This window comes from Lepidochelys kempii, chromosome 10 (genome assembly GCF_965140265.1).
Source record: "Lepidochelys kempii isolate rLepKem1 chromosome 10, rLepKem1.hap2, whole genome shotgun sequence".
Lineage (NCBI taxonomy): Eukaryota > Metazoa > Chordata > Testudines > Cheloniidae > Lepidochelys > Lepidochelys kempii.
In genome coordinates this window covers 20,077,686-20,099,835 of record NC_133265.1, presented here as the reverse complement: position 1 = coordinate 20,099,835, position 22,150 = coordinate 20,077,686, and the positions used below count along the sequence as shown (strand labels likewise).

Here is a 22,150-nt window from a genome sequence, read left to right as displayed (position 1 = left end):
AAAAGCTCAGAGGGCTACAGGAGGCCAGTTGGGACAGGCACCTGAACCCAGTAAGTTATGACCCAGTGCCAGGTTAGGCTGTTCTGGCTGGTTGGCCAGGACGTCGGCGGAAGGACTCTACATAGAAGTCCAGCACAGGCTGAAATTGTGGAAAAGCAGCATCACTTGCCCCATAACCTCAGCCGTGCAGAACACAATGCCATCCACAGCCTCAGAAACAACTCTGACATCATAATCAAAAAGGCTGACAAAGGAGGTGCTGTTGTCATCATGAATAGGTCAGAATATGAACAAGAGGCTGCTCGGCACCTCTCCAACACCACTTTCTACAAGCCATTACCCTCTGATCCCACTGAGAGTTACCAAAAGAAACTACAGCATTTGCTCAAGAAACTCCCTGAAAAAGCACAAGATCAAATCCGCACAGACACACCCCTGGAACCCCGACCTGGGATATTCTATCTACTACCCAAGATCCATAAACCTGGAAATCCTGGGCGCCCCATCATCTCAGGCATTGGCACCCTGACAGCAGGATTGTCTGGCTATGTAGACTCCCTCCTCAGGCCCTACGCTACCAGCACTCCCAGCTACCTTCGAGACACCACTGACTTCCTGAAGAAACTACAATCCATCAGTGATCTTCCTGATAACACCATCCTGAGAAGCCCTCTACACCAACATTCCACACAAAGATGGACTACAAGCCGTCAAGAACACTATCCCCGATAATGTCACGGCTAACCTGGTGGCTGAACTTTGTGACTTTGTCCTTACCCATAACTATTTTACATTTGGGGACAATGTATATCTTCAGATCAGCGGCACTGCTATGGGTGGGGGAGAAAACCTGGATTTGTGCTGGAAATGGCCGAACTTGATTATCATACACATTGTAAGGAGAGTGGTCACTTTAGATAAGCTATTACCAGCAGGAGAGTGGGGTGGCAGGAGGTATTTTTTCATACTTTGTGTGTATATAAAAAGATCTTCTACACTTTCCACAGTATGCATCCGATGAAGTGAGCTGTAGCTCACGAAAGCTTATGCTCAAATAAATTGGTTAGTCTCTAAGGTGCCAAAAGTTTACTCCTTTTCTTTTTGCGAATACAGACTAACACGGCTGTTACTCTGAAACCTGTCAAAGTTTTCATAGTATTTATCTATAAAGAATGTCATTGAGATCTTAAATGAAAGCCAGGATAACACTGGTCATTAATATCATTGTGAAATGTATGTAAGGAATTTATGTATATACTGAAAAATATTTTTTAAGTCTGAATCCAGGCAGGTTGACAAACAGGTTTTTGCAAGACAAAGGATGTAGATTCACCCATCTGCCTTGGTTCACATGCACATTAAGCATTGTAAGCCAACACAATGGAACCCCCCCTTTGCATTCAAAGTCAAAATGAGGATGTAAAGTCAACATGAAGTCTGCATGTCAGGGAATAAAGCCGGGGGGAGGGTGGGGGGAGGAGCATCCTGACTCTGGGGACCAACAATGAATTTGGGAGGATATAGAAATGCAAAAGGACATTACTTTATCCTTCACCAAGGAAGCAAAAAGGGCAGTGCTTTTGGCATTCCTGAAAGAGATCACAGCCAGGGTGGTGGGAGATGCTGGGAGATTCTCTCACCTAAGGCAAACTACTTTAGACCAGGATTTAGCCTGTTAAAGAGGAGTTTAGACTCTAGGAAGCATTATACTTTGTTTTATATGTACCCATTTATGTCTCCATTATTATCTTAAGATCTCAGAGCTGCGAGGTTATTAGGAGCAGATCCTCACTTGAATCCAACAAGCTAGTGTATGTCCCCTCTGGGGATAGCAAACCTGGTAGGACTTGGGTTGGCGTATGCCTAACACTAGCCTGCATAAAGGTCTGGAGGCTAGGTAGGCAGTGCTTGTGTCAGGGAGCACAGACGACTACTTCATGCTAGAGGCAGGTAGTGATGAGGTGCCTCACAAGCCTGGGTATTCACAGCAGCCCCTTCCTCCCCTGCTGGATCCCCATCACAGCGTGCATTACCTGGTCCTTGTATTGTTCCGCTTGCTTTCTTTCATCTTCAACCTGCAGCAAGGCCTCTTTCAGCTTCTTGTCCTTCTGACGCAGTGTCTTGGCTGTGGTCTGCTTCTCTCTGCAAATGACAGCATGACACTTACTGATCTGGAAAACGGAGAATTCTTAGGAGCACAGGGCTTGTGAAAAGAAGCATGAGTAGGTTTAGGTTGGATATTAGGAAAAATCTTTTTCACTAGGTGGGTGGTGAAACACTGGAATGCGTTACCTAGGGAGGTGGTGGAATCTCCTTCCTTAAAAGTTTTTAAGGTCAGGCTTGACAAAGCCCTGGCTGGGATGATTTAGTTAGGGACTGGGTCCTGCTTTGAGCAGGGGGTTGGACTAGATGACCTCCTGAGGTCCCTGAGGTCTATGATTCTATGAGTGATCCTCATATTAAAAGCCTTCCTCAGAATAATGCTATTGACTTTTGTAAAAACTGAAGGAAGCAGCAGCTTCTCCCATGGGTCAACTCATTATACACCTGTCCTGTGTGTGTTTCTAGATGTGAGAGCAGGGAGCGTTTGCCCGCCCTGGTATCTTTGTATAGCCATCTGCCACATTTCTAATGGTTGGGATTTTTTGTTTGTTTTGCTTTTTTGAGGTGTTGTGTTTTTTGTTTTTTTTTACTAGTTATTTACTAGTTTTCTGCTTACAGCCAAACCCTGCTTCTTTAGTCAGAAAGTGAATAAAAATGGGGAACTGCAAGAGTGTTTTTTGGGGGAAGGACAGAACACTTTCCGTCCTCCCCAGATGGCAGGTGTGGAGCAAGTGCTCAGCGCAGCTCTACTCCAGCTCATAGCTTACTAGGTCTTCTCCATGCAGGATTATGGTCCAGCAGATCTATGCATCCTATGGAGCCACTGGCCTGGCCCCTAACCCTGCTGGCCTGTTCACAATCCACTCCCCTCTCTCCATGTATTCCCACTGGACAGCTTGGCTTCATAGCATGCGAGAGATGCAGTGTTGGCTCATTTTACCTGTCCCTACTCATGCATCATTTCCACTGTGATTTAGGCCTCCTGCTGCCATAGAATGGAGTCATTTACCACCTCACCTGTGCAGGCTTTTGCCAATTAAATGGGCTAGAAAAGAGAGTTAAGACAGACAGCAGCCTGGCTTCTTATCACAGGCAATTGACAACGGCTGGGTATTCTCAAATATTTACTTTGAATAGTCTACAGTTCTCAGAATCACACTAGTGTCTGAGATAACAGCTGCACTGAGAGAACTAGAGGCTCTGGCCTGATGCAGACACCAACAGCGCCCCCAACCTGCAACAAGCAAATGCAGCTGAGAGTCCAAAGTGACGACTGTGCAGACCCACACCACTGACCACAATCCTGGACAGTTTGGCAGCTAGTTGGCTATGCTGCACTGGAGGTGCAAGAAGGATGGCAATTACTGTATGTGCACAATGAGGCCTGAAATGATGCCCAGTTGCATCAGCATGCGTAAAGGGCCAAGTCTAGCCCCCAGCCAGAATAAATGGTCTGGTCCTTGTTGTATTGAGACAGAAGGAATCTTTCCCTTTGTCCTCAAATTTCAAAACTCTGCTCCGTCCCCCTGCTTAAATGTTACCCTCCGTTGATAGTAGCCTGGGGAGAGAGGGGAGGAGGTAAATAGAACCAGACAGCCATGCACCCTGGCAGGCAGAGAACTCCCTTGAGGCTGAGTACCATGCTAACTAGACACCTTTACAGAACTTGCTGTCCTGCCAGTGGAGTCAGGATCTGGCCCAAAACAACAAGACTATAGTGCTAATGAACTGGTCCTACTGCCAGTATAGAATGTAAAGGAGGGTAAACCAATAGGTTTCTACGGAAACTACTCTGAAAACCTAGAGAATAAGATGCTTCATCTAGGCTTTTTGGCAAGCCTGTACAATTCTACAGCAGGGAAACTGTTTTCTATTACATTCTAGAAGACTTTTCAATAATAAATCCTTCCCAAAGCTGGTCCTATGCAAGGTTTTGATACGAACCAATCATTTTCCAAAGAAACACTGCTCATGTGTGTGAGACTCTTTACCAAACCTTAATGCCACTAATAGGATCCTGGAAAACCTTTTAGTATTTTTGGTATTCATATATTAAAACATGGGTAGTCAATAGGTGGAGTGTTGGCCAAACCCAGACTGCCAGACACGTTTGAATGGATAGTGAAAGCTTTTTATTTACTTATTACCATTATTATTGTTGTTGTTTTTGTATTATTTTCTCTGAAGTCTGGACTTTGACTATACCTTGACCAAGAAATTTGGACCTTGACAAAAATAATTGATTATCTGTATTAAAATTAAATAAAAGGATGGCTTTGTCAGTGAGGGCTGAGTTGTAGTGTCCAAGTACCTGGATTCCTGTTCCACTTGGTCCTCAAGCTGAGAAATTTTGGCCTCCAGAGAAGCAATTGTAGCCTTAAACTTGGACTTCACAGCTCCTTCCATTTCCTGCAGTTTACTCTTCAGCTCTTTGTTCTGCCTCTCCAGTTGCTGCCGAGCGCTTTCATTCTTCTGTGCCGCAGCGCGCTCTGTTACCAACTCATTATTCAGCTGCTCTGACTGAAATATTTAGGGAGAGCCCTTTAAAATCTACAGCTGTTACCTTAGACTTGGGAAAAGGGAGTTAGAGCAATTTAATATAAAATATGAAGTCTCTTTCTGGATGCTCTCTGAAGGTGTGTCCAAAAACAAGCTCACCCTTGGATGGGTACAGACAGAAACACACATGTATCAATAATACATACGTACACCTTACACCCCTCTTACTTATAGACACACTCAAATGGACTGTACCTGCTGTACTGCTTTCCTGAAGCGATCACTCATTCCCTCCATATTACTTTGTTCCTCTTCTAGCTCTTCCTCCAGTTGGGAGATTCTAGCTTCCAGACGACGTTTCTCATCCTGGAGGCTAGTCCTGTAAATTTAAATTTGTAAAACATGTAGTTTTTGGTTTTGAGCAGTTGACCATGTCTTGCAACACACTGGAAGGTGCTGAAGACTCATGGAGAACCTGGAAGTATTCTTGAAATGAGTCTTGTGCTGCCATCTTATTTATGTTCCTGGAGACCTCACTTGCTCCTCCCTGCTGGCCTTCATATCTATGAGTAACTTATAAGTAGTCCCAATGATTTTAATGAAATTAGCCACATATTTGTAACTAAGCATATATGTATGCGTTGGCAAGGTTGGAGCTACAGATCGCTTTTCAGGACAGAAACATTGGCTACTGAGAGGTATTTAGCAAGGCTTTGGTACACTTGAAAATAATTACCAATTCTTACCTCCCAGAAGCAGCACTTGCAAGTTCTTCAGCCAGTTCCTCTTTCTCCAGATCAGCCTGTTTGCGAGCCCTTTCGGCAGCAGCCAGATCCTAGGGGAAACAAACAGCCAGTGTATTAAAGAAATGAAGAGGGTTAAACAAAGTACAGTCCAAACATGGAGTGAGAGACTGATCAGCCATGATGTCTCTTTAAACCCAACCTCTGTCAGATGTTTCTGTCACCAGAATATCAATTTATGATTCTATAGTCATAGACTAATGGAACAAAAATATGCATTACCCAACCCGTGCGCAGTTTGTGTTTTATTGTGCTTCCAGATACAAGGATTGTATCCATTTAAAACATGATGAAAGATGTCAGGAGTACAATATTATTGAAAAGGTCATAAGGGTTGTAACAGACAGTACATTTTTCTTTTCCATCCAGTGAAAAATATCTTCTTATAGGCTAATGGTTTTAAAGGAAGCTCTTGGCACTCAGCATCTCTAAGCACCGTGGCCCATTTAAATGGAAGCCATGTGCCTAAATTCCTTTGAGGGTCTGGGCCTTGGTTTTTACTGAGGTCCACAGAACCTGTTATAAGAGGTTCTGACTGTAGCTTTCCCTGCACCATGGCCAATATCACTTCTTTTTTCTTTAATGATTTGGTTCCCTCAGGTACAACTCTGTTTTGTTCCCAAAGATCTTGTGCAGCCTGCACTCTAGTACTCTCTAAGAGTCACACTTTACCTCTTGCAGCTGCATAAGTTCTGCTTCCAGGTTCTTGGCTTTTTTCTCATTTTCTCTAGCGGTCGCAAATATCTCTTCTCTTGCGGCACGGGCATCATCAAGCTCTCGTTGGAAGTCCTTCATCTGACCCTGGTTTCAGACGGTTAAAAAAAAAAAAAGGATGGATTTGTATTTGTCTGTGTTTATCACAGTTTTGTTGAAAAGAAAATTGAACAAAACAAATACTAATTTCCATGTAATTACAAAACTGTCCATGTGGACCCTTCTGTCACGCACTAACAGTTCCATAATGCACTTTGATTTACTCTGCTTTGAAACAGGACTGGGAACTTTTAGTGCACAGTTACAGCATCCACCCAGATAGTTAGTATGCTACAGGCTATCGTGCTGTAGATTTATACTCCAGCTTGCCGCACACTAACTCACCATCTAGACAATCCCTTCATGTGTTTAAGAGTTGTCCTGTCAAGTCTCAATCCTGCCCTCGATCACTGATCATTATATACAACGTCTTTGAAAACTGGCTACTATTCATGCAGGTGCAAATGTGATAGCTGGTTTTTCAAAAATACACAGTGCTACGTCCATGTAGTGGAGAGCCAATTTTGAGTCCTATCGACACATCTGGCCTTTTTTGCTTCACCTCTTTGATGGAACCCTTAGGTTTTCCACAGAGATGCCAATAGCACATCCGTGCTGATCAATTAGTTGTGGCATTTCTGTCTACTGCAAAACATGATATTTTTCACTCTCTAAGCCAGCTACCTCAAGGTCACTCAAATTACATTAACTAAGCATTTTGGATCTGGGGTCTTGATTCAAACCCCTCTCTAATATTATATCTGTTATATCTATTTAGCATCGAGGTCACAAATGACATCTAATTTCCACTTGCTGTTATACAAGTCACATCAATGACCCAACAGAAAACTATTCAGTCTCGGGAGCCACAAACCTGTAGTTTACGAAGTTGCTTAATGGCTTCTTCCCGAGCCTTGTTAGCAGAGTCAGCCTGACCTTCCAGATTCTTAATGTCAACTTCTAATTTCTTTTTAGCTGCAGTTGCCAGGCCACGTTGCTTACGCTCATCTTCCAGTTCTGTTTCATACTCATGGAGCTAACCAATAGCAAAGAAGATTTTCTTTAGGATTACTAGTACACTTTAGCACCCTTAGACACACTTTACTTACTCCCGACTTATGTGTACTATGCTGTTCTAGGGGCTTGCCGACAGGTAATAAAAGCTCCAGTAGTTTTACAATATCACTGACTGCTGAAATAAATCCTCGTTTGGCTCAAATACTGGAGTTCGGGGTGGTAAAAGACCAAAGTTTGATTCTGTCCTGAGGGATACATGTGTAGTACAGTTGATGAATGGAATATTTGTGTTGTAGTCACAATATCACCTCTACCAACAGGTTCAGCATTGTTTGTTTTCCCTGCCAGAATTTTTGGATCAGTTCACTGTCATTAATGATTCATCCAGGGAAGCCAGGTATTATATTTGGGACCTATCTTTTACTACTTGCACTGAAAGCCTGGGGAGCATTTTAGCCATTATGTCAGAGTTCATTATTCAGGTGATTTACACTAAATGGAATCTCACTGTTAAATCACTATCTTCTACAGTCAAATTCCTTATACTGAAATACCCACGAGCATTAACACTGCTATAACTGCAGCTTATTTTTTAAGCAAAGCAAAATGGTCTATATAACTTTTATTCACCCAAGCAGAAGGAAGAAGAATGTTTGGTTCTTATTATCCTGAAGCACTTACTAATAATGGTTTAAGCCAGGGGATTTGCAGTTACTTTGAGTAAGCATTTACAGTGTCACTGATAACGAATTATACCTGTTTAAGCAGCTGTCTCCTCTTCTCCTCATTCTGTTCATCTCGAGCTTGCAAGTCTCTTTCAAACTGTCCTTTTAGGGCCTGCATGTTAACCTCCAATCTGAGCTTGGCATCTTCAGTAGCCTGTAGCTCATCCTCCAGCTCTTCTAACTGTGTCTTCATCTCCTCCACTTGTTGTTCCAGGGCACGTTTGGACTTCTCCAAATCATGGACCTTTCATGCAATGAGAAATCAATACAATGTTTTTACTGATTGTAATCAATCTAAAAATACATGTAATGTAATGTGATCATTCTATAGCATGGAAAAAATTGGAATATACGAATTGTGGAGAGAGGATGGATTAAGTTTCAAGAGCACACACAAAAAAGTGGCAAACTAGCATTTTTTGTACCCTTATAAATCTATTTTAAAAGGCAAAATTCAGCTTATTCATAGACTGAGACCCTGGATACCAAATGTTATCCTAGGATTCATTTTTAGTCTAAACACCAACAACTGTGAAAATAAACCCTTAGTGGTAGTGATGTGATCATGCTGCTAGAATAAGAGATAGGAAGAAATATCCCCTTTCAAATCAAGTTAACAGGGTTCCTTTTAATTTTTATTTCCTTCTGAAGCTCTTAGCTCAAAGACACAGACACCTGTTAGAGCCATCACACTGCTTTGGATCCTGTCACAACTGAACTCTGCCAAGTCAGCTGTGGACATATCTTTTATTCACAGTGGTAGCTGTCGGCAAAATCAAATCCAATTAATCAATTCAGATTTGTGAACTGCACAACTTGGAAGCTGCTTACGGGGTTAGCAAATACTTCTCAATCTCTGCTTTAATTTTGTCTTCTCTCAGAAATGAGGCAAATAGTCCTCTTCAAGATCAATAACTTGCTGTTGATCAAGACTAAAGAAGGCTTGTAAGCATAATTCATTGCTGAGTCTCTGATAGGACTGGATGCAGATGGAATTGCTCACGAAATTCTGCATAAAACTTCTGACACTGTTGAATGGATTTTACACTGTGAAGAACTTTCCACACTGAAAATGTAGATCTTTGTGTTAACTATTAATTTAAGTGATTATCCCTGAAATAGTTATATGGGATATATATTGTGAGACTTACATTCTTGCCTACATCATCCTTGGAGCTAACTAGATCTTCCATTTCCACTTTCAACAATTTGTTGATTCTCTCCAGTTCTTCTTTGGCTTCCAAAGCTTCCTCAAGAGCCCGGGCCAAGGACAAAGCTTTTGTTTCTTTTTCTCTAGCTTCAGCTTCTGCTCTGTCCCTTTCGTCTGCATATTTGGAAGAGATGTTTTTCTCTTCAGCAAGCATCTATAAATCAATAATATAAAAATGTTCAGTTTGAGCACAGTAATCCTATTAATACAGAAAGCCATTAAGTGTAGGGTTTTCTATTGCATTAGTCTTGTCGATTACTAATGACTACAGAGAAAGGCCCCTGTATATGCAGATACAAAATTAATCATGGCGTAAATAATGCAACTTTAATCTTTTTCTATAACTATGTTAATTCCCACTCAACAACTTACTCTCTGCACCCATGACTCCCAGCAGAGTTAGGTTATAACATGAAGGGAGTTGACCATAAGCTCATACCTGATCAAACTTCTTCTGCTTTTTCTCCAGGTTGGAGACCAGCTGGCGTTGGTTGTCCAAGTCCACTATCAGATCATCCAGCTCCTGCTGGAGTCTGTTCTTGGTTTTTTCCAGTTTGTCATAAGAAGCAGCTTTTTCCTCAAACTGCTGCGTGAGCCCTTCAATTTCCTTCTGGAGCTTCTTTTTGCCTTCCTCCATACTCTCTATTGTGCTGGTATATTCCTGGAGCTTCTTCTTTGAGTCAGAAAGCTGAAATTTGAATTCAAGGAATGAAATAAGTCTGTATAGCAGAGCCACTCTAAGTTTGCACAGCAGTGGGCTGCACCTGACATAGTCCAAGGAACCCACAGGCGTGCACCTAACGCACTCAATATGAGGCTGATGGCAGTCACTCATCTTTAACATCATGAGGCAGCCTACAGAGGCTATAGGCCCATTGCTCCAGACTCCATCATGAGGCGAGTGATCTTGCACCAAGGTATCGCCAGTCGTCCTGTGGTCACACTCTCCTCTGCATTAAAGAGGGTGGCTACTGGCTGCCCTGTAGAATTCCACAGGCTACAGTTGGCCTACAGGTCCTATACTTGGTGCTTCTGGCCTAGTAACAATAGTTCACTGGCTAAGATGTATAGGGATAACTAGAGATCTGTAATCTATGGATCTATTGTAAAGACTGAGCACCAGAGCTAATGTTCTAACTGTGCCACTGTACCTGTACTGTCAGTGTCGAAATATGTCGCTCTAGGTTTTGTTTTGCTTCTGCTTCTTCCTCCAACTGCTCTTGCAGGCTGTTATTTTCCTCCTCCAGTTGGCGAAGCTTGGTAGCTACATTCAGTTTCTGCCGAGTTTCCTCCTGAAGCAGCTCCTACAGAGATCATCATAATAGAACATGGTCATTTTTTGTTCTTTTTCAATATGTTTTATACAGGTTATCCCAGTGGGAAGCCTACCTGTGTATCCTGTAGCTGAGCTCCCAAGCTTGCAACATCCTTAGTGAGTTTGATTGTCTTGGTTTCTGCTTCACTGAGCAAACTGGTAACATTTTCCACTTCAACCTAAAGAAAAATCACATTGAATGTTTTCAGTCATTTTGTATAGCTTCAATCTCATCTACCCCAGCTATGTTTGAGATGGGTCCAGACTGGACTCCTGAATCACAGTTTGAATTTGAATGCCAGGACCAGAAACTGCTCCTGTGCTTCCTGGTCACTTCCAGAATCCAAGAAGAGGCCTGTTTTCCAGTTCAGATGTAATTCAAGACAGCAAAAATCATGTCAGAATGGTGGATGTTGCCAAAGTTTTGCTAAGAGAATTTGTGAGATTTCAGGGCTGTGGAACCAATCCACAGCAGGTAGGCTTATGTTTGGGGTGGAGGTTTCTTGGAATTCTGTCACCTGCAACTTTATTGAACCTCCATTTGTCCAGCACTGCTGTAGAACAGCTCCATGCAAAGGGTGCCTTGCTTTTGTGCCCCACTCCCTCTGTCACGCTCCCTAGTTGAGTGGAGAGGTCTATACCCAATGGAATGCAACTTGTTATGAAGAAATTGATTTGGAAAAGTTGGTTTTCAAATGCAAATACAAAATAAAACCGTATTCTATTTTTACCACATAACCTGCTAAGAAGCCTTTTTTTGCTGCATTTGTGAGTTAACAGTTGTTGGGAATGGGCATTTAGTTAGAAATGAGTAATGGTTTGTACCAGCACCACCATTGTGTGGGACCCAGAATAAGTCAGTCACTCCATATCCAGTTGTCCCACTGAGCCTCTCAGGTCACTGAAGAAGGTATTTCTTACCTGCAACTTATGGACTTTTTCATTGAGTTCCACCCGGACGCGCTCGCCATCGGTGTATTTGGATTGTAGCTCCTGAAGTTGCACTTCCAGCTTCTTTTTTTTGTACTCCACCTCTTGTTTGGCCTGATTTAGTGACCTGATTTCAGTACTCAGGTCAGCATTTTCTTTCTCTAGTGTCTGCTTGGTCTTGTCCAAGTTTACTTTGGCCTGAATGCATAGGGCAAAGAAAAATACGCTGTGTAAAAGAAATCCACAATGTCTAATAGATAAACCCATTTTCAGGGTCGTGGTTTCAGTTTACCCGTTTAAATTGCTCCAGCTGTTCTGTTAGCTCTTCCACAGCCTGACTATGCTTTTGCCTCATCTCCTGGACCTGGGCTTCATGAGTCCGAGTTTCCTCGTCCAGAGCTCTCTTCAGCACTGTGACTTCCTGTTCCCTCTTTGCTCTGGAAAGCAATACACACACGAATGGAACAGCTGGGAGACAATCTAATCACACAGGATACTGTGTTATTGTACAGCTGAGTGATAATAAATAATGGCGGCAGCAGCAGCACGTTTATAGTAGCACTTTAGAATTATTAGTTAATTAAGTGACTTGTCCAATCCTACGTAGGGCAACACTGTCAGAGCCTGAATAAGAATCCAAGAGTTCCTCGCACTGGGGTTTGTGCATGTTGTTCCCTCCAGATGTGCAGATCTTTACATATCACTAGATATGTGTTATGCAATATTTTACTGAAATAGTGCTTTCTGATTTTATGTCTTTTTACAGTGATTTTTGGCTACATTTGTTTTTCTACCATATGCTAGGTCTTTATACCTGAGTTCTTGCTGTGTAGCTGTGCTATCCAATGTATCTTCAAGTTCTGTTTTCAGGGCCTCCAGCTCTTCACCCAGGTCTCTCTTTTGTTTTTCTGCTTTGTTTCTTGCTGCTCTCTCAGAATCCAAGTCTTCCTGGAGATCAGAGATGTGACCTTCCAGCTCACGGATTTTTTTGAGGGCATTATTCTTCTGAGCAATTTCATCTTCAAGCCTGGACAAAAAAAAGTATGATGTAAATATAAAAAAAATTTCAAGTGTGTTGAGCTGTTGGGAGCTGGTGGTATGATTTCAATCCAAATAACCTAAATGAATCCATTGTTTTTTAATTTTAATTTTACTAGGAAATGTAATTAATCTACACCAGATAATAGATAAGATAACACAACATCTTATGTTAGTATAGCTTAAACTGTGTATTTAAGGGTAAGGTTTTCTGAGTGACCTAACTCTTAGTCTTTTAGAAAGCCATAGGAGCTTTTACTATTGACCTCGGTATGAACAGAATTAGGCCAACTCCAAGAGTTTTTGAAAATCCCATCCTAAATATATGTTTGAATGTATGTGCTAGGTTCAGCTTTTAACTCATTGTGCAGACAGTCCTAACCAGCATGGAGAGAGAATGACAGAAGTAGATGCGGTGTCCTCATCTCTTGGATGACATAGACAATTGGGAGGATCACTGGTATCTGCAGAGTAAGACTTTCTCAACTGTTTGACATGTAAGAAACTGGGCCCCCAATGCAGGAAAGAAATATGGAAAGAAGGGGAGGGGAGGCTTGGGAAAATGATTGTTGCACCTGTCTGGAGAGACAGTATCCCAGAGGATATTGAGGTGTGGAAGGATCTTACTGCTCAGTGGGGGCTTGGTGGCCAGTGACATTTCAAGCCCTGATTTCTCATGGCCTGAGGATCCTGCTTCTATTTAAGTCTATCGGAAACCCTCCCCTCCCTCCCCCATTTATTTGAATGATTCATGGTCGGGGCAGACCTGTAGTAATTTGCCGTGTATTTTGTCTATAGCCTGCACTTCAAAGTGCAGAGATCAGATTCAGAGCTGAACTTTCCCAAAGTGTGAGCGGGGATTGGTGTGTGCAGGTCCAGATCTGCACTTTCAGCTAAGGCCCTTCTGTCTGTAGGAGCTGGATACCTAGCAAGAGCGGCCTGCAGCTCTTCCTCCTTTTTGGCCAGCTGCATCTTTAGTTCGGCAATCTGCGCTTGTAGGTCTGCAATCTGCTCATGCAGATCACTAGCTTCTCCCTCTAGCTTCCTCTTTGTTTTCTCCAGTTCTTGTCTGCTCTTCTCTTCTTTCTTCAGTCGCACTGGAAAAATAAGGATTCTTGTCAGGGTAGTGAGTCAGCCCAAGGAATTCTCAAAGTGATCCTGAACATAGGAACGTATACATGGAAAACCAGTGAGGTCACTGTATTTCTCCACTTGCTTATACACGGAATTACAAGTCAATTTTCTTTTGTGGTGAAGGGCTAGTGACTTGCAACTAGCACACAAACTTTACTTTCTGTCCATCCATAAATTATGAGCTCATTGCTCCCCAGTATTCTGAAGCACTACTTTTTGCCATATTTTCTTTGTGCTGACTTCGTAACAAAATAGGGACCTCTGTTTTGCTTATGCATTGTTCCCATCCCATAGCTTTTGTAGATTGGGTTCATTCTCCAAGAAACACAAATGAAATTGTTCATTTCTTTTACCTTTGTCTGACTTGGATTTAAAAAAAATGATTTGTAATAAATGAAAGCCTGGGTTTCTCATAAATATTGTAATACGTAGTTCTAACTGGCCCCAGAATATTGAATCTGGCAAATACCATTTGAAATTAAAAGTGAAAAACAAACTAACAAAACAATTAAAATTACATTTGGGCCTACTTGGAAAGAGCTCACCAGGACGGTCATTAAAAATAATTTTTACTTGGTAATTACTACAGAATTTCTTGTTCCGGAATTTCAGAAAACCTAGATGGTAAATGTATTATCTCTATTTTTTAAAGGAGTCTTTTAAAAATACAAGTCAAATAAGCAATTGATATAAAACCACATTTGGTTTACAATACCTTCCAGTTCTGAAATCATTGATTCATGTTTGTTTTTCAGCTTTGTAAGGTTTTTGGCTTTTTCTTCTTCTTCTGCAAGATTTGTTGTTAAATCACTTATTCTCTCTTCAAGGAGTTTTCTTTCCTTAAGAAAAAGAAGTTTCCATTTACAGATAGAACATATATTATTCATACTTATGAAATGCCAATGTACACACTAAAAAATAAATCAGGTCTTTTTAAATGCCACATTTCCTGACAGTGTCATGTAGCACTTTGATTATAGAGGCAATGGAAAGTGGTGGATGCTTTTTATGAGATGAACTAGACGATTAGATTCTTTATAACCACTCTATGCTAGTAAGCACTTGGGTGCCGATTTAGGAAAGTATTTTAACACATGTGTACTTCAAGTGCATTTCTGAATCATGGCCTTAGGGTTTATGGGTGAAATACCTCCCGTCCAGAGGACCAGCACAAGGCCTATGCATAATTAAAGCCCTCAAAATAGGAGGTAAGTGGTGCATGAAGTGTTGGCCCTCTGCATGAGGTGACCCTATATACTTAGCTTGATGCATAAGAAGTTATACCAATTATCCCAGATTGGGAGGAACACGCAGATATCCTTTAGCAAAGTTTATTGCTCAACTGTCTTATCTCTTAGTATTCAGTTATTTTAGAAAGTAAGTGGTATAGACGTTAATGGAGGTAGCATCAAGACATAGCAGTAATATAGTTAAACAACAGTTAGATGATTATGTACAATTTTACAAGTTAAAAGGAATTAGTAAGTTTTGTGCATAGGGGGAGCTGTCTGTTCTTTCTAGGAGCTAAAGGGGAATGTTTCCACTGATCTTGCTTAACTGCTATGGGGTTTTTTGCTTGGAAATATTTTTTGCCATTAGAGGACTCAAAAAGCCAACAACATTTAGATTTTTAATAAGATTTAAAATGGTCTAGGATAAACATGGCAACGTTGTCACCAGCCCATTCCAGACACGAAGGGCTTACGGCCTGCTAGCTACGTGACTATGAAGTGTTAAGTTATTGTTACCATTGTAGCTGAAGAGGAGATCTTTTCATCTTACATTGATTTTGCACTAAGTAGAAAACTGGGCCCATGACACTGACCTTGGTCAGCTTGTTGTTCTGATCATCCATTACGAGAATTTCGTCTTCCATTTTCTTTATCTTGGCCTCTGCTGTTACTTTCTCAAGTTGTAGTTTTTGCCTTGCAGCTTCTTCTTCTTCCAGCTGGTCCTCAAGGTCCTTTTTGTTGGGGAAAAAAGCCCCCAAAAACATGAACTCTAGAAATGAATGTACTACAGGGCCTATTTCAGGCCTGCCCAAACAGATATGGATATATTAAAAACTTTTCTAGTTTTAAGAAATGGGTGAACCATAAGGAGGAAGGAAAGATTTAGTAATCTAGCTATTTAGAAAAGATACTCTTTTAAATATTTTAAATAGGGATAGGGGAAGAATGTGCCTGTATACTATAAAGAATTACATGGAGGGGAAAACAGCAGAAAAGCATTCCTACTACTGTGTAGCACAGGGGTTCTCCAACTGGGGGTTGTGACCCCTCAGGGGGCCGTGAAGTTATTACATGGGGGGTCACAAGCTGTCGGCCTCCCCCCAAAACCCCTCTCCGCCTTCAGCATTTACAATAGTGTTAAATGTAAAAAAGGTTTTTTAATTTATAAGGGGGGGCTGCACTAAGAGGCTTGCTGTGTGAAGGGGGTCACCAGTACAAATGTGTGAGAACCACTCGTGCAGCGGATACATATTCCATAAAGCACTATATAGCAGCCACTTTCACAGGATCAGTAGTTGCCGATTTTTTTCAGCGAGGTGCAAGTGCATGACCTGTACATAGGTTACAGTACCAGCATTTGTTGTTGCAACTTTTTCTTCTCTGTTTGCAATTGATGACTGCGGTCCTCCTCCTCTTCAATCCTGGCCTCCATTTCATGCAGGATCTCCTCCAGCTCTTGCTTTTTAGCAGCTAGGCGGACTCTCATCTCTTCAGCTTCAGCATATAGCTCGGTCTCGGCCTGAAGCTGTTCCTGAAGGAGATTCTTTTCTTCACATAGCTATGCAGATAAATGGATATGCATTTCAAACTTAGCTCACAAGTTACCCAGTGCTGCTTTCTTTAAGAAATATATGGACAAATGGGAGAGACTGTCCAGAGGAGAACAACCAGAGTAATAAAAAGTTTAGAAAACCTGACCTATGATGAAAGGTTAAAAAAAGTTTGTTTGTTCACTCTTGAGAAAAGAAGACAAGTGGCGACGTGTTAAGTCAAACATGTTACGGGCTGTTATAAAGAGGACGATGACCTATTTATTGTTCTCCATGTCCACCAAAGATAGGACAAGAAGTAATCAGTTTAATTTGCAGCAAGAGATATTTAGATTAGATATTAGGAAAAGCGTTCTAATTATAAGGGTAGTTAAACTCTGGAATAGGTTTCCAAGGTAAATTGTGAAATCCTCATCATTGGAGCTTTTTAAGAACAGTTTAGAAAAATGCTTATCAGGGATGGTCTAGGTTTACTTGGTCCTGTCTCAGTGCAGGAGGCTGGACTAGATGATCTTGTAAGCTCCCCTCCAACCCTACATTTCTATGATTCCATGGTTCTCCTAGATTGCCAGTAAATAGAGATTATTACACTGACAGGAGATCTAGGGGTCCAGGCTCTTGAAGTCTGGCAGTGGACTGCAGAGTGCTTTGGTTCAGGTCCATTGACATTAAGAGGATCAGAAGCATAAGGAGAACAGACCCTTTTGATGTATTTTGTAACATTTAATAAGCTTCTAAAAATAAAATAATTGATAAAGTTTCCAGTAGTGGTCCACAACTGTATGTCACCTGATTATGTTTCAGCTCCAGTTCCTTCAATTCACTCTCTGCTTTTTGTTGCCTTTCCTTTGTTCTCTGTAGCTCCTCATCTTTGGCCTGCATTTCTTCCTCTTGGCGGGTGACTTGTAACAGTGGTTTCACCTGAAAAAACAAGTGTGAATGTTCCTTTTCAGCATTTATTTTAGTGAATGCAATATTTATCAAGGATGCCAGACTGACAGCCCTACAGACGAACTTTTCTATTATGAAGGTAGTGGACAAATACAACACAGTCAATTGCACTGCAAGCTTCCTCACACCATTGAGCTTCAGCAACGCTCATGGAAGGCCACTTCTCTGTTAAAAAGGCTATTTGATTCTTTGGGTCATGTCAGTCCTTTGACTCTCCGGTGAGACTTATGAAGCGGGACAATTAGAACAAGATTTGTTGGGGAGTTGTGATGCAGGGCACCTCTTCACTAACTCATTTCAACTTCTGATATGAAATTAAAGATCTAAACATGCTAATTCTTCTTGTGTGGATCCTTTTCAGGGGCTTATTTTGATCATCTGAATAAAGACCGAATGACCCATACTTTTAATAACATTCCAGAAATATGCTCAAAACTTTTCTGACAATGAGCCTAATCTTAAACCCTCTGAAATCAATGTGACTCTTTTACTGATTACAATGGACTTTGGAGCAGGCCCTATAAATCAGTAAAAGTCCTTCCTCCTAACATGACTTGGAATCCTAGACAATCTCTCTCATTTGGAAGGCTGAAGAGAAATTCACTGAATGACAATCACTTACTTTAGTGAACAGTCTCCACCATTGCCAGTTCCTTAGCTTCAGGTAAGCAGAACAGTTTCTCTGAATGACCTTCATTGCTGTTAACTGCTGCTGTCTCTTGGCAAAGGCCCTGTAATTAAATACAAAGCAACTTCCTTCAAATAATTTGAAAATAGTGAGCACAAGTTGTCTGCACAACACATTTCAAAAAAAGCAACACTGGTGAACGAATCTGTGTGAAAGTTTGGGATGTCTGGTGCAAGCTCTCACTTTAAAAGTGTCTCATTATTTGTGGTACCCGTAGGAAAGGTGGTAATTTTGTCTGTCTTTTCAATATTTTATTCTGCTGTTTTTTACAATGGCTTAATTGTAGAGATGGGATCAAACCACAAAATCCAGATCTGAGTATGGACGTCTCCAGAATCCTGGGTATGCAGGCAGTCAGATCTAGGCTTTTTATTCAGGTCCTCACTCTTTAATCATATCATATTTAAAACTGTTTGCTCAGAAGTCTGAGGGCTTTGATGGCAGGGCCCAAGGGAAGAACCTTTACTGTTAATATTTAAAAAATGGACTTTTACTTCTTAGAGTGCTTAGTTGGGTTCAAATTAATTGGACGTATGGTCAGGTGACTCAAGTGCCCAGTGCTTCAGGTTCAAGCTCTGTATCAATGGGGTTTAACACTTTGCAAATGGCATCAGCTTTATTATTTGTATTGTGGTAGAATCTAGCATTCCTAGTCATGGACCAGAACGCTGTTGTGTCAAGGGTGATACAAAGACAGAACAAAAAAGATAGTACTTACAGTTTACAGTCTAAGTAGTTGAAGTACATCTATTCTATGTAATTGATCTTCGGGGGAAGGAGTATGCCGTCTTATGTAATGTACTGCATCTGATACCTTTGCATTACAGTGGCACCCAAAATGTCACAATAACCATAAACCTCATTTTAAAAAAAAGCCTCAATTTGCAATGCAGATAACTACACACCATAATATACATTGTCATAGACTTATTGTGTTTCTGACAGTGCAGTCTTACTTTCTTGCCAGGTAGCCTCGACTCTGAGCTTGGAAAGCAATAATGATATCTGTGATTTTCAAGTCTCTTTCCTCTTCCAGATGAGCCAGAACACCAGTTCTGAAGAAGATTTTACTTTGTCCAATCCTGTACAAGTTGGGATCAAGTTCTAATGCTTTGATCTATTGGGAGGGAAACAAAGATATTTTGTTGACACTGTCATTACAGTACAGTCTTATGTACTTTTCATTGGAATGGTTTTTACACTGTTAGCAGAAAAATTAACCATTTCCATGTAAAATGTATGTTCCTGACTTCATTAATTTTGGTTGAAAACACTCTGCTCACCATCAATATACAAGCCTGTTTCCCATCCATAAATCCTTTAGGAATAGCATTTGCGGCAAGAATTTCATATCTGTAAACAGAAATGGCATAGAAAAGGAAAACTGATTATTTAGCACAGCCGTGATCTTAGTTTCAGCACAGATGAATGTGTATTACAACACTCCAAATCATATGGTACTATAGCAGTGTCCTACCGCTGGCGGAATTCCTGGAAGACAATTCTGTTAGGGAATCCTTGCCGACAGATACGAATCCCTTCCAAGACACCATTGCATCGTAACTGCTCCAGCACCAAATGGGCATCAAGTTTGCCAGCCTTTGGAATAAAGATATTTTCAGTTTTAGCATATAAAATAAATGAGGAAGGAAGATAGACGTTTGGAAAGTGTATTACTGGCATAGCATTATAATGGAAGATATGACCTATGAGGAAAGGTTAAAAAAATTGGGCATGTTTAGTCTTGAGAAAAGAAGATTGAGGGGAGACCTGATACCAGTTTTCAGACATGCTAAGGGCTGTTCTAAAGAGGATGGGGATCGGTTGTTCTCTGCGTCCCTGAAGGTAGGACTAGAAGTAATCGGCTATATCTGTAGCAAAGGAGATTTAGGTAAAACTTTCTAACTACAAGAGTATTTAAGCTCTGGAATAGACTTCCAAGGGAGGTTGCAGAATCCCTATTATGGGAGGTTTTAAGAACAGGTTGGACAAACACCTGTCAGGGATGGTCTAGGTTTACTTGGTCCTGCCTCAGCATAGGGGACTGGGCTTGATGACCTCTTAAGGTCCCTTCCAGCCCTACATTTCTTTCTATACTTCTATATTACTGTCATCTACAACAGTGTTTTCCAGGCAGTAGGTCATGATCTAGCAGTGGGTCATGGGAAGCTGTACATGGATTGTGGGCCTGCTGTAGAGGCCTCAAGGGGGCAGGTTGGGAGACCAACACTGCCCCACACTCACCCCACAGTGGTGGCTCCTGTCCCGGGAGCCTGGGCCTGGGCCTGACTCCCTTGTCTCGGTGTTGTGACCTGTGTTGAAATCCAGTGCACCAGTTTACAGTGCCACTCACTCAAATTTGGCCTGGCTGCCCCCCTGTCATGATGGAGAGGTGGCCAGGCCAAATCTGAGTGGTTCTGTGACCCTGTGCACCAGGTTGCAATGCCACTCACACAAATGAGGTCTGGCTTTCCCTCTGTCATGACATTAGGGGCAGCTGGGCCAAACCTGAGTGCTGCTGTGATCCCATGTGCCAGGTAACACCACTCACTGCCATTTCCAACACCATGGACAGGAGCTGCCATTGTGGGGCGAGTATGGGGTAGCTTCCTCTCCAACCCATCCCCACTCCTGGAGCCTCCCCTCCGCATGAGGCTGGGATAGGATTTCCTTAGTAAAAAGTCTGGGAATTAGTGGAGTCTACAGTATACTGTTAGAGTTACTAGAACATGACAAGAATAATGGGCTCTGTGCCAAGGTTTTGAAACCTGAGCATTTGAAACGTACCCTTTTTTCATGATTTGGAATGATACAACGGACAAAGTTTGGATTTGTATTCCTTAGGGTGGTCATCAGCTTGGTCAGTTGCTCCTTATAGAGTTGCCCAACAGTACGGAACATGCCCTTCTTGGTTTTTGAAGCACTAGGGAGTGAACTTTCAGTCATCTTTGCCATCTGGTCCAGCCCCACTATGCGGTCCACTGAAACATAAAAACAAGTGTGAATGGAACCTCTCGGACAGACCATCTTCAAAGTTCATTGCTTCTGGCATGATTGCACATATTAAAAGCTAGTATAATCTAACCGTATATTGTGGTACTATATAAAAGTTTAGTGGCAATAGTCATAGATATAGAGAAGATTAAATATCTGGTAAGGTCTACTACTTCTGTGTCAATGCTGAAAATACAACTTCTCAGGGACTGATGACTGAATACATTGCTGTTGAACGCATGGCTATTAATATAGAACACTTAGCCCTTATGTATGGGCTACATTTACATTTAGTCTACAAAAACATTAATGTCTCCTCACAACACCCCTATATAGAATTACCTAGCAAGTTAGAACTGGGAAAACTCCCCACCACACCTCCTGATTCCCACCCCAGTGTTGCACACACTGGACCACACTCTCTTCTGGGTCATTTCCCCTGATTATCTGAATGTTTGGGGTATCCTCCAAGTCCTTTGGAAAAATTAGGGTTCTACTGTTTATATTACACATATGTTTGTACAGCTCCTTGTGATTCTTTTAGATTAAAAGTGCTATGTAACAGAAGATCATACTCGCAGGGGCCAGTGAAATTACGTCTTCTTAGCAATGCCCATGGGACACTCATTTGAGAGGTGGGAGTGAGATATGGATTGTACATGATCACTCTTCAGAAGTAACAATAATATAAGCTGCTCAATGTTACAAGTTCAATAACAGCTACATGCTGAACCTTCATTTTCATGATCTTTTTGGATGGCATTTTTAAGTAAGTAATTGATTTGATGGAGCTTACACACTGTCTCTGAGGAGTATAGTTTGAAGATTTAATAAGTTTAGGGAAAAGGAGTTTAATGCCCTCGGTACCTAACACTGATAAGGGACAGAAAGCCATCAGAATAGTTCCTAAAGGATCATTGTCAGCTCTTTATACAACGTTACAAGCTTAGAGTTCAGATTCATACCATCTTTCCAAAGATCTGCCACAAATTTGTCTGAAGACTGATTCAGCAGAGAAGTCACATTGTCATTTAGTGGATCCATGTTCTTCGTTAGCCAGGCACTTGCACTGTAGTTAACCTTTAGAAAATATCACTCATGTAAAAATCTGTTGTCAGTCAGGAATTTTGCTAGCGAGGGCCCTGAACCTGACTGGGAACTTTGGGCACTACAACTCTCCAAATAATAATAATAATAATAATAATTAA

The 22,150-nt window shown here is 41.5% G+C and overlaps 1 protein-coding gene across 3 annotated transcripts in view; it reads right to left on the bottom strand.

The window, feature by feature from the left end:
• MYH11 (myosin heavy chain 11) overlaps positions 1-22,150 on the bottom strand; it is a 100,774-nt gene that overhangs the window by 6,000 nt on the left and 72,624 nt on the right. For all 3 annotated transcript variants that reach the window (XM_073362342.1, XM_073362340.1, XM_073362341.1), the window contains 25 exons: positions 21,908-22,022; positions 20,736-20,929; positions 19,426-19,547; positions 19,232-19,301; positions 18,905-19,065; positions 17,883-17,991; positions 17,099-17,230; positions 16,111-16,317; positions 15,353-15,490; positions 14,243-14,366; positions 13,319-13,490; positions 12,170-12,382; positions 11,648-11,792; positions 11,347-11,553; positions 10,500-10,604; positions 10,262-10,414; positions 9,550-9,798; positions 9,052-9,264; positions 7,932-8,144; positions 7,033-7,194; positions 6,078-6,206; positions 5,349-5,437; positions 4,858-4,981; positions 4,415-4,623; positions 2,034-2,142 (listed from right to left, as the gene is read on the bottom strand). In XM_073362342.1, coding sequence (XP_073218443.1) covers positions 2,034-2,142; positions 4,415-4,623; positions 4,858-4,981; positions 5,349-5,437; positions 6,078-6,206; positions 7,033-7,194; positions 7,932-8,144; positions 9,052-9,264; positions 9,550-9,798; positions 10,262-10,414; positions 10,500-10,604; positions 11,347-11,553; positions 11,648-11,792; positions 12,170-12,382; positions 13,319-13,490; positions 14,243-14,366; positions 15,353-15,490; positions 16,111-16,317; positions 17,099-17,230; positions 17,883-17,991; positions 18,905-19,065; positions 19,232-19,301; positions 19,426-19,547; positions 20,736-20,929; positions 21,908-22,022 — 3,864 coding nt within the window. The remainder of the gene's footprint in view (positions 1-2,033; positions 2,143-4,414; positions 4,624-4,857; positions 4,982-5,348; positions 5,438-6,077; positions 6,207-7,032; positions 7,195-7,931; positions 8,145-9,051; positions 9,265-9,549; positions 9,799-10,261; positions 10,415-10,499; positions 10,605-11,346; positions 11,554-11,647; positions 11,793-12,169; positions 12,383-13,318; positions 13,491-14,242; positions 14,367-15,352; positions 15,491-16,110; positions 16,318-17,098; positions 17,231-17,882; positions 17,992-18,904; positions 19,066-19,231; positions 19,302-19,425; positions 19,548-20,735; positions 20,930-21,907; positions 22,023-22,150) is intronic.